General features: G+C 41.6%; 1 protein-coding gene across 1 annotated transcript in view; it reads left to right on the top strand.

Moving 5' to 3' along the window:
• Positions 1-12,514, top strand: part of sema6bb (sema domain, transmembrane domain (TM), and cytoplasmic domain, (semaphorin) 6Bb) — a 129,884-nt gene that overhangs the window by 80,871 nt on the left and 36,499 nt on the right. Inside the window, exons 10-14 of the mRNA XM_072389717.1 lie at positions 323-540; positions 6,170-6,301; positions 6,736-6,885; positions 8,863-9,042; positions 11,196-11,336. Coding sequence (XP_072245818.1) covers positions 323-540; positions 6,170-6,301; positions 6,736-6,885; positions 8,863-9,042; positions 11,196-11,336 — 821 coding nt within the window. The remainder of the gene's footprint in view (positions 1-322; positions 541-6,169; positions 6,302-6,735; positions 6,886-8,862; positions 9,043-11,195; positions 11,337-12,514) is intronic.

Genomic DNA, 12,514 nt, shown 5'->3' with positions numbered 1-12,514 from the left:
AAGAAGCAATTTTGAGATCAACTGACATTGTCATGAATAATTGATATTGAATTTACCATTATAAAACAACGATCCGCCAAAAAAGGGTTTCCTCTTTGCAAATAGCATGCAAATGTCTCTTAACACATCAACCCAGAGTTGAAAGGACCTTTTGAAATTTGCCTTTTGAACATTAAAACCAAAACCCAGGAAATATTAGATTTTTAGATCATTCGATTTTTATGTTGGCTGTGCCAAACACAGCGTAGCTCGTTCTCTGGGGATCCATGTTAGAAAGCCATGTTTTAGCCCAACACTTGCCTTTGTGCCTCCCTACTTGCAGGTGGTGGTGTCACGTGTCGCCCGAGTATGTAAACGTGATCAAGGGGGGTCGCAGCGTGTCCTAGAGAAGCAGTGGACGTCGTTCCTAAAGGCTCGCCTGAACTGCTCCATACCAGGTGATTCCCACTTCTACTTCAACCTGCTGCACTCCACCAGCCCCATCATCAGGATGCACGGCAGGGACATCATCCTGGGGGTGTTCTCCACACCGGCTAACAGGTACAAGAAGAACACAGAAAAAGTCTTTTTCTCTCAAAAATGTACTCAGAAGCTTTTTTTTTCTACCTCTTCACCAAAACTGCCATTATCTCCAATCATTTATCTGATATTTTTTTGCTGAAAATGTTTTTTTTCGCTTATGACGCTGTATCTTACTTGTGTATCTTCTCAATGCAATTTCTAACTACCTCTAACCTTTTGCACCCTTCCCTTTTCTAACCATAATGTGTGGCATGTTCAACACCATGAACACACTAGAAAGTAGGGTTAATAGGCAGAAGAAATCAACATGGAGGCCAGCAAGCATGTTACAGTGGTTAAGTCTTTATATCTTTTGCTTCAGCCTCTTCTAACGTGATAGTAAACTTGATCAATAGTTTTCCTCTTGTCCAAGATGTCCGGTTTCCGTCACTGTCGTGCGACACTTGTGTTAATAACCGAATGCCATGTTCGTTCATTCACCTATGAACATTGAAGGAACAGGGTTTCCCACCAATCAGGCAGAGTTCCATAAAAATGAGAGCAGCTGTGTGGAAGTACAGGGGTCAAGATTGTTGGGTACGGAGTAATTTAAGACACACGGTGCGCTTTCATTGAGGACAATAGGGTGATCTGTTGAAAGATTGAAAAAAAGGTGAGGTGAGATCCTCTCCTCTTCTCTTCTCTTCTCTTCTCTTCTCTTCTCTTCTCTTCTCTTCTCTTCTCTTCTCTTCTCTTCTCTTCTCTTCTCTTCTCTTCTCTTCTCTTCTCTTCTCTTCTCTTCTCTTCTCTTCTCTTCTCTTCTCTTCTCACCTCCTCTCACCTCACCTTTTGGAGCCTGGGGTATCTGCAGGGTGGACTACAGCACAAGCAATAAAGCAGATAAATTGAACAAAAGTGAAATAGAAGGAAATATGATGTTGATTATGAGTCGTTCATGTACACCTTGTGAGGAGTTTTTCAGTCCTTTTAGTGTGCTAAATAAAGAACTGTGCTTTCATTAGAGAGATACTAATGAACACGACTGATTGAATGTACAGTCTTTTTTAGATATAAGTTGGTTCTCTGTTGTGTTTCTCTCTTTCCTGACAGCAATTTCCTTTATCATGTGTTTTTCAACGACGCTTGCATAAACCCCCTTAGAGGTTGTCATTTTAAAGCTAAGTGGGAGACTATTGTCCTTACATTATATTGCAGTGGCTCAAATCATAGTATATTTTCTGAATGGCATGAATAGTCCAACTGGTATAAATCAGTGGTTTTGGTATGTTACCGTCTCAGTTTTTATGTTTTTAAAAATGAGGCTCTATTCTAGTGGCTGAGGAGCATCTTTTAGGTCTCTTGACCTGCCAGTAACACAGGTAAGATTGGAAAAAAAAATATTGAGTAAAAAAAATAAAAGTAAAAGGAGAAAAGATAGAGAAAGGTAATAAAAAGGGAGCCTGTGAACAGGAGACGACGGGGAGGACGAGAAATTCAAGGATAAGGAAGTCGGTAATGGACAACATGTGCGTCCCCTGCTCTCTCAGATCTGAAACTGTTTCATCAGCTGCATCTTATCTGTTAGTTTGGAAGGGTTGCACTGTGAGAGGAGGGCACTGCCTGCAGAGACAGAGGGTCAGATGCAGACTCACACAAACATGCACATTCAAAAACACTTACAATGATTACCAGATAATGGCATTTACAGCTCTCCACAAACAGCTGAACACATAGACACAACCCTGCCTAGGTAACCTACTACAGTGCCCTGCTTTGAATAATTACCAGCCAAAGTTGTGTGAAAGGGAGCTTTAGATGGAAAGATATGGCTATATAAGGAAAATGAACACAAAGCGATAGAAAGAATGTGTGAGGCGCACCGCAAAACTCCCACTGGCCTCGTGTGGCCCTCTACACCACACTGGCTAAGTGCTTGCCAGACAAATTGCTTTGGCTGGCAGCGTACAGTGAAAACAGCATGAAGCAGGACCTTGGACTGGAGGAATAGCTCTTCTCTCCTGCCATTTGGCCCTGTGCAGCATACTGTACTGCAGAATAGGAATGATAGGATGGAGTCAAGGATTTATTGTCTCCCCTTGACACTCAGTAGTCACTCGTCTCCTCCTGTACTCCAGGGTTAATTTTACAGCCACACGCCAGCTCCTCAGTTGCTATGAAGCTGCATTTTAGGGATCGCTGGGTGTCTGTTTCCAAAGTACAACATCACCTCTGGTTAGTTTGCTTGTTCATCTGAGTAGGGTCACTCTTTCAGAAGAGCTCAGATGTCCTTGTGAGTATCACCTGCACTCCTACTCATGATGTCCAAGAGGTCAAAAAAGTATAGTTTGCAACAACTAACGCTAAAGAAGCAGAATCTAAATATGAGATCGATGGGGATAAAAAAAATATATTTAGTCCGTATATCAGCTCACATAAGTTGTTTTATGACAAAAGAACAGCAGCAACATACCACATGAAAGTCTTCCTTCTTTTTTTTCTAGTTGTTTTGTGAGTTGAAAATGTCCTCATCATAGGCTGACAGAGGGTCAGTAGGTTTAGAGGAGCAACAAAAAATGCATGAAAAATATCCCATGTAAAGCAAAGTAAAATGTAGTGCATCCTGAGAGCAGGAGACTGTATTTGGTTTTGGCTGGAGGGAATTCTGTGTGACAGGGTCAGACAGCAGGATGTCCTTCTGGGAAAATGCAACAGAGGGGTGGAAATGAGGACAGCAAGGAACAGGAGGAGAACAGGTTTATGATGCCAGGAGAAGTTTGGAACAGGGGAGGATGCACAGATGTGCAAGCAGGACCCCCTGGGCCTGCAAACAGCGAAGGTAAAGGAATACATAATAAGGTCTCTAGCTTGTGCTGGTACGGGAAAGGAACACAACATGTATTTGGCAGAAGAGTCATGTCACAAGTGAAATGCAGAGATTTTTGCAAGTACACATGTGTCACAATGGTGAAGGGAGAAAGAGATGAAGAAATTGACAGGGATTTTGTGCCGAGGTCAAGGAAAAGTATGAAGAACTGGGCTGTTTGAACAAAAAAAATCAGGTATGTTTGTGGGAGAATAAATTAAAGTTAAATGATGAAGGAATAATGATAGAAAAAGTAAGGGTAGAAGCTCAGAAGATACAAAAGCTTGGAAATGTTTTTATGCAGTAAGAAAACTGCATAAACGCATTATAAGATATGCACAGAATTCTGTCCTTGGTAAGCTTTCTTAAAGTTAGATCAGTCAGAAGGGAGCTGTCCACACAGCATGCCATATGCATGGTTAGAAATAAGTTTTTTAAAACTAACTACACAAGATCTCGAATAATGTGAAGTGCATTTTTTAATGCCATTCTGAGCTTTGCTGAGCCAACTAGATACATTTTGGAATAAAATGACTAAAAAGACCTCCTGTTAACTGTTGCAGCAAAGTTGAAAAAAGACCTCGGACACATGCTGTCATTTAATCACAATGTTGTGCAGAGGGTGCCGCCTTGTCTTTTTGGCACAATCAGCTCAAGGTGTTCCAGAGCAGTCCCCTAGTACAGAATCAGCCTTTTTATCAGTTTGCTCAGTTTCTTTCATTGAAGGATCCAAGCTCTCTGAAAAAGTCAAATCTGCTGTGTCTTTTCTTGTAGATAGCTTCAGTGTTGTATTTTCAGTCTACCCTGCTGTCAAGGTAAACACCCAAGACAACAGACCTCCCCCTCCAAGTTGTGATGGCCAAAATGGATGATATTTCAGAAACAGTTATGTAGGAAAATCCTCAATAAGCTTTGCTGTTACTGGGGAATATGTCAAATGTACAGTTTATATACATTCTAAGTTAAACTCCTGAATAAAGATATGACACTAAGCGTGTCGTGACTTTTACTATCTTCTTTTGTTACTTTACAAGGCATCCACGTGACTGCAGGGATGGCATAATTCAGTGATGTGAGTGAGTTTGCTAAACAGTGAGACAGTCTTCAAACATACAAACACCATATCCATCTAGATCAAACAGCTTGTAACTCAACATCAGTCCAAAGCAAGGGGTGCAGGAAGATCCACGGTAAGAGATGGAGAAAAGTAAACAAAGGAAATTACTCTCAAAGGGGAGCAGCAGTAGGAAAATGATTGAAAATGAATTTTTTTTGTACAAGAGAATACACAAAGACAAAGAAAGAAGTGTGGGAGATCCAACAAGAGAGGGGGGAAAAAAGAATAATAAAAACAGTTCTGAGAGAAAAACAGCCTGAGGTATTTTGGCTTTCTTCTGTTAGATGCAGAGCTGAACACGGGGCAAACCCAGTGACCTGCGGAGAAAGAGGCGGGAGGGTGGAGAGGTGGGTGGTGGTAGAGAAAGCTGGCAGTGGTGCCGAGCTGGCAGACCTGTCACACATAGCATCTGGTGCCTACGGTCCTCGGAGAGTCTGTGTATCGTCCACAGATACGCCTCAAGCTCCGTGTGCTGGCCAGGCTTGAGCCGCATCCCTGCCTGGGAATGATAAGTATAGAGGGAGACGGCCTGACCTGATCACATGGCACATCAGGAGAGCACGGCTCCCTGCTGCAACCAAAATCAAGCCTTCTGGCTCTGCTTTTCCTCGCACCTCTGCGTCTTTCAAAGGGGCACTCCACAGAAACGCCTCTCGGCCCATTACCTGGGGGCAAACTGCAAGCAACCTAAAATCACCTGCTGGACATTTATTATTTCCTAACTAAGAAAGAGTAAGAGAAGGGAAAAATCAGATGGAGTTGTGTGGGATTCATGCAACAGCAGGTCGCAGGTGACTCAGTCCTTAACGTGGTAATACTTAGTCACTAGCTCTCTCACCATGTGCATAATTAGTCATCGATGAGGACATTTTGGGAGCAGAGAGTGGTTTGTAGGAGCAGGAAGCTCGCGATGCTTCTTCTTTAAACTTATCTCATCCTGACAATGCTCTCGTTATGTGTCAGTGTTTGTGGTGTTTTGTCCCTGCAGTCAAAACACAAAAACCGTGTGAATGTAGCTGTATTTGTTGAAAGTGTCTTTGTGTATTTATTTATGTGGGGGTAGTTGGACACTTCTCAGAGCAGATGCTCCGCTCCCCCGCTGCAGTGTTCACGAGTACTTTAACAGCGTCAGAGGTACGCCAGGCGTTTTACTGGAATGTTTTGTTGGGTTCAATTTCTTTACGAGAATCTTCCTCTCCCCTTTGTGAGAAACAGAATTTCCAGTGACTCATTTCCTATTGAGTTTTTTATTCCAGGAATTCTAGCCAAGATATTTTCATGGGCCTAATATAGTTGTTGCATGTGCACCATATCGACTCTATGGCCTCAGAGTTTATCTAGTTTTTCTCGCAGTCTCAGTAACAATGTCCTTGGTGTTTCAGTATTGTGTGTCAATATATGAGCCGCCTCAATTCAATTTGTCAGCTTTGCTGAGTGTCTGTCCCTTTCTTATAATCACAAAAAGACTTTCTATACTGTAACATCTCCTGGTTCAAGTTTCATAGACTATTTTTCAGTCTAGGTATAATCCACTTTACCTTTTCTTACTCCGTCACTTATTCTCTCTACAGCCTTGTTGGAAAGTAAAGCCAATGTGACACAGGACTGACAGTCATTTTGTGCCAGCTCAAAGTGTTTTATCTGTCTCTTTCTGCCTCTTTCTCACCACCCCGTCTCTGTCTCTGCAGCATACCCGGTTCAGCGGTGTGTGCCTTTGACATGGAGCAGCTGGCTGCTGTGTTTGATGGAAGGTTTAAGGAGCAGAAATCACCCGAGTCTATTTGGACGCCTGTTCCAGATGAAGTCATCCCAAAGCCAAGGTGCAGATGGCAGTATTCAATTCATGCACCTGTGTTGAGGTTATTTTCGAAGCGCTATGAGGAGAAACTGAGCAGGGAAACATAATACTGCTGGAGAAAGTGTGTTTTGAGGAATGCGGGTCATTTGGAGCATTTCGATAGGCAAAACAAAGAACATTTGTTGCTTCATTACTCGAGTAAATGTTCCCCTCTGTTATCTTTTTGTTAAGTTTTAGCATAGATATAAAATAAGTTTCATTACACACGCATGTTGTGAAGAAAACTGGAAGATACTCCAGATGTTATTGTTGCTTTATCTTCCTATGATACTGAGTGCATGTAAGTCACTCAGACCCTTTAGACTTTTCTTTTATTAATGTGTCATTTCTGAGGCGTTAAGTTTTCAGATAAATTATTTTCACTCAGTTCAATGTGCTAAATCTTGTTGTCCCCAGACCTGGTGGCTGTGCTGTTCAAGGATCCAAGTTTAACTCCTCCAACTCTTTTCCTGATGAGATGCTGAATTTTGTTAAGACACATCCTCTGATGGATGAAGCCGTGCCATCACTCGGACAAAGGCCCTGGATAGTCAGAACCATGGTCAGGTGAGACTGAACTCAGATAGGCCGTTTCAAAAGTGCAGTTAGGTTGTGAAATAGTTATGTACCCAGAGGTTTTTTTTTGTTGTTTTAACTGCTTTAAAAACATATTCAAGTTATGCGATGCATTTGGTCCTAAGGCACAGCCTCTCGGCTTTAATTTGATGATATTGACTTTTGAGGAAATTAGGACTCGCAGCTTTTCAACATTAAGAGCCCTATTTTTCAGGAATTCAGATAAAAAAAAAAGGGGAAATATTTATAGCCTTTGATTGATTTTTTTTTTTTTTTATACTCTTTGTTACGAATTCTTTATCAGCCACTAAGCCTGGAGTCTGTGGAAATCATCAAACAACTTTTCACTTTGTGATGTTTGGTTAGGCTCTCACGCAGCTGTTTGGGAATATTTTCTTGTGGGTCTCTCTCTGTCCATAGTTTGTCTTAATCAGGTGAAACGCAACTCGATCAGGTTGAGATCAGGTGATCAATATGTCATCACTTCACCTGCAAAAGGTTTTGGGTTGCTTGTGCAGTATATTTTGGGTCATTGTCCATCTTGATTTTAAAGCTCCGTCCACTAAACTGCTGCGTTTGGTTGAATCTGAGCGGGCAGTAAATCCATATAAACCTTTTATTCACAATTCGTGCTGCTTCGGTCTTCTGTCACTTCATCAATAAAGAGAAGTGTTGCAGTGCCACTGGAAGCTATGCATGTCCCACACACTGCATCCTTTTGATCACCAAATGATGTTGTATCTTTTGTGGCTTTTTAAGATGTTTTTTTTTTTTTTGGGTGGGGGGGGGGGCTAAATCTAAACTGATCTTTCTCTACTTGAGGCCTTTAGGAATGGTTTGCACCTGGAAAACCTTGTTTTTGCTCCCATAGAGTCTTTTCTTCATTGTAGGCTTGGATAATGACACGTCAAGCTCCTGGGGAGTGTTTTTCACTTAGATGGATGTTGTGAAGGAGGTTTTCTTTACTATGAAAAGGATCCTGTGGTCATCCATCACTGTTTTCTTCCATGGACATCCAGGCCTTTTCATTTCATTGAACACACAGAAAATATTCTTGACAGAATGTACAAAACTGTTGATTTGGCCTCTTCAAGCTATCGCACTAAAGGATTTATTTTTGTCTATGCAGCTTGAAAATAAGGCTCTATATTGTGCATAGTTATGCTAACACAGTTTGATTTGAAGCTTAATTTTGAGCCACATCCATCACTTCATTCCAGAGAAAAGGGTGTTTAAAGGGGGTTTATGAATTTAAAAATCCATTGATCTGAAATGCATATACACATTAATTCAGTGATTAAAAAAAGTGGATGATTCTACAAAGATGCTGTATAATGTTTTGCAGTGTGTGAGGCACAGAGACGAATGCAAACACATGCTGTGGACATTGTTGAGGCTGTCTTGTCTGATGTCTTGGTGGTAAAGTTTAAGATAGCAGGAAGCAGCTGTAGTCCCTTATGATCACATGCGTTCGTCTCTTTCTCTCTTCACTGTCGTATGGATAACCTGGCCGACCAGCCATCATGGAATTGTGGGACCTGCTTGTATGAGGAATATTTAAAAACTGCGCAACAGGACTTCTCTTCTCTTCTATTGACTCACATACCCAAAACTGCGTGCAGCTCAGCTGGTCTCGACTATTGTTAAAGGACAAACCCATTTACTTGATTGATATTATTAATGCCTGAAATGTCTGGTGTAATTAGTTTATTATGCAAATTTGATGAGCAGATTCTTCTCTATGGAATTCTTTTCATTTTGCTGTAACTCAGGAGAAGAAAATATCATATTTTGTTTTAACTGCACAAGCGTCTGTATATTTCACCTAAGCCAATCCATTTTAATGCACTTAAATCATGAATTGGCCTCCAGGAGCTACTTGACAATGCTTTTAGCTTTCATGGAAGGAAAGACCCAAATGATTTGCATGGCTCTGTGGCATTAATGTCCCTCTCTCTTGCGGTCCAGGTACCAGCTGAATAAGATTGTGGTGGATACAGAGGCTGGCCCATATAGAAACTGCACGGTCCTATTCCTCGGGTCAAGCAGAGGGACTATCCTCAAGTTTCTCATTATGCCGAACCAGGACAATACGGTCACCAACAGCAACATCTTTCTGGAGGAACTGGAAGGATTTAATCCTGATAAGTAAGACCATAGAGCAATTTATACGCTTATGGGGAAAAAAGAAAGGTACAGGGCATATACTTTGTTTTGACGTTTAAGATAATATGCATTACCTTTCTCATCAGTCATCACATCTAACAATTTGAATTTCTTCCTTCAAGGCAAAAGTGATACAGTGAGATAGCTTAATGTAAAACAGCTTAAAGATGGAGGACATAAAGCAGTTAGGACCAGGGTGGGAAAGGTTTAGGTGACATCTCTGTGTGATGTATGCACAGTGAGAGGAGCTGGTAGTGGGATCTAATGTAAAAAAGAGTCATACGAAGGAAAAGGAAATGTATAATGTGTCCTGAAAGCACTACTTCCTCCGAGTCATGCAGTAAGCATCCCATTCTCTGTGATGTACACCTCACTGTGCACGTTCTGAGGCGATGCAACCACATGCAGATAATACAAATAGGGCAAAAAGATTCGATTTGAATGAGAGACTAATGAGAGGATAATATTCATTATCCAGCAATCTAAGTATCCTCTAATGATCCAAAGACAAACTGTTGCAAGACATTAAGGGAAAACATTAGAAAGTAGTGAAACGGTGATAAAAATCGCACCACCCTTGATCTTAACCAAAGTTTCACACTCTCAGGAAGATTGAGACTCTATCTGTATTCCTCTCTATTTGAAGCTGAATCATATTTGATATTTGGATCTCAACAACATGTTGGAATAGATGGGGCCCGTTTTGCTTTTCTAATTTGCATTTTACACGAGGTACGCAGCTCCGAGGCTTCATTTGATGTCAATCATTACGTAATCAACACAGGGTGCAATGCCTTTTTAGTCCTCATTTTTGCATTTTGTTCTTTGTTGAAAGGCAGTGTTCCACATGGTGGATGACTACAGTGTCGAGGGAGGAAAATTGTCACACAGATGCAGGCAGATTTGGATGGTGATTATCTTTCACCAAGGCTAATTAGAGCCATTTAAAAAGAAAGTAGATGTTTTTAAACACTCTCAGTTGTGGTAATTGCGCTCAAGGATCTATGAGCCATTTCTGTGTATAAATGGAAACTAAGTATTATTTCTTGAACCAACCAGCTGGAAACAGACTTAGCCCCCCCCCCCCCCCTCCCATCTCCACCAAGATATCCTCACCAATCTCTGTCACAGATTCGACAAAATGAGGAATCGCAAATTAAATGAGGAGACTGTGTGATGAATAAGCTGGTGCAGACTGGAGCCAGTATGTTAGGAATAATTTGATGTGTATAGTGAGCTCACCAGGAGGTTGGTGACAATCCAGCTGTCCCAGCAGGCACCCAGCTAATCAGGAGACAGAGCTCAGCCACATCATTTCTTGCTCCAGGCCAGGCCACCCTCGCCTTCACCAAACATCTACAGACAAGGAAATTCCCTGTGCCCTGTATTAAAGCCTGGGTTAGACAAAAACAGGGCTCCTAAACCAGTTATCATTTTTTTAATTGGTACAGACGGAAAGCATGACCTGTGATATACTGTTTGCTGTAACAAACCGGATGCAACACTAACAAAGCCTGTTTTTTCTTCTGTTTCCTCCACCTGCCTGATCCTGCTTCTATAAATTTGATTTCTCCTGGGTTTCCTCTCCGCATCTCCCTCTCCTTTCCCCTGCCTTTCATGATATTGGCTAAGAAGAATGACTCACAGCTTGGCCCTAGCAGAAAAATAGATTCTTCTTAATGACTGTGGGCCCACTGCAATGTTATTACCATAAACCATCCAGATAGAACCGATACATGAGTGCACATGTGCATAAAGAGGTTGAAATCTGCGGCATTCAAGCAGGTTGTTGCCAGCTATCGTAGCTCGAAGTGCCAATTAGAGGCGATTTGGTTCCTGGCTGCTGTTTTTTGAATATCCAGCGGACCCCTCGGACTTCCACAATCAGCACAGTGCAAATTTGGGTTGACACTGTAATATCAACCTTTTTTCGCCTTCACTTTAATTTAAGGGTTTTTATTTATAGAGCACTTTATGTTTGGTTGTCTTTCACACTGAGTCATGCAGAATGCTTACTCCCTGCTGTTATGCTCAGAGTGAGGTCAGACGTTTAATGGGCAGTCTCGGACTGGTAATTGAAATTGCCTGATGCAGTTTTCTTTGTGTGTGTGTGTGTGCCTGTTTGTGCTTTGCAGGTGTGCTGAGAGCTCGCCACAGGCCAGACAGCTGTTGTCTCTGACTCTGGACCGGCTGAGCCACACTCTGCTCCTCGCTTTTCCCTCCTGTGTGGTCAGAGTACCTGTGGCACGATGCCAGCTCTACTCCCGATGCATGAAGTAAGCCTTGCATCAAATACACTACATACACTATAAAAGGGCAACGGGGTACGAGATGTATGTGGGTTAGGTGTTCATTGAGGAACTATCTGGCCTTTGTAAGCGTCCTTAAGCAAGATAAACTGAAGCTCTGTTAACTGTCGCCGTAGCAGACCTCAATTTTCCTTCAGTGATAACAAAGTTATACAACTCGCTAACATCTATCATTCTGCCTTTTAGCCTGATGATATTTTTCTCACCACATCAAGTACGCAGTACCTAGAACATCAGCAGTTTTATTTTTTGAATTTTTCTAAAAATAAGTAAATTCACTACTTGTAATCAAACAAAAAGTTGTTTATATGTATAGTTAAGATATTTCACCTATATACACCCACACAATCAGAGCAACCTAGACTCAGTCCTCCTGACTGGCACTCTTTCTGAATCTTGACACCTGTGGCCATGGCCTGTTAAAGTCCACTGACAAACCATCACAAACCCGTGCACAAGCAGGAGTACATGAAGCGTGCAGTGTGTTCACTGAACCAGGTGAGTCATACAAGCATGTAATCCAGATCACATTAAGAAGCCGCTCACATGCTCCCTGGGGTGTGTTTAGCGTGTGCGTTTACTTGTTTAGATGTGAGTATGCGAGCTAATTTTCCATGCGTGAGTTCAAGATTTCTTAGTCACGCTTCAACAGCTTCAGGTCTGTTTATTTAACCTTCGAGGAGGGTTCGTGAGCTCTTTGAATATCTATTCTTCTCAGTTAAGATAATGTGTAGATTGGCTTCCTGTCAGTGGATGTCATTCTCTCTACTTTTGTTTAGACAAAAGCATTTCCATTGTTTTAACAGTTTTATTGTAATAACTTCACTTTCCTTTTACAGTTACTGGCAGCTTCACATAATAACTTAATTCAACCCGACATCATTAAAAAGCCATGTTGTTTTCTTTTGACACAGCCCACTGCATATCATTAAAGGACCATTAAGAAGTTTGGCATATTGTATTCAGCTAGCACCCTTTTTTTTCCAGTTATGGTTTATACTTTTCTCTCCAGTGTTGTATGAGACTTTTAGCTTGTTAAAGACTTAGTCGCTTGTCTGTGAATATTACAGTGGCTTTTTCCTGTATATCAAAAGAAGTTGTGAACAGGGAGTATTTGTTGCTCTAGTCAAAGGCATTCTGGCGTT

This window comes from Leuresthes tenuis, unplaced genomic scaffold (assembly GCF_036924035.1).
Source record: "Leuresthes tenuis unplaced genomic scaffold, fLeuTen1.0.hap1 SCAF_7, whole genome shotgun sequence".
Classification (NCBI taxonomy): Eukaryota; Metazoa; Chordata; class Actinopteri; order Atheriniformes; family Atherinopsidae; genus Leuresthes; species Leuresthes tenuis.
This window is presented reverse-complemented; position numbering and strand designations above follow the sequence as displayed.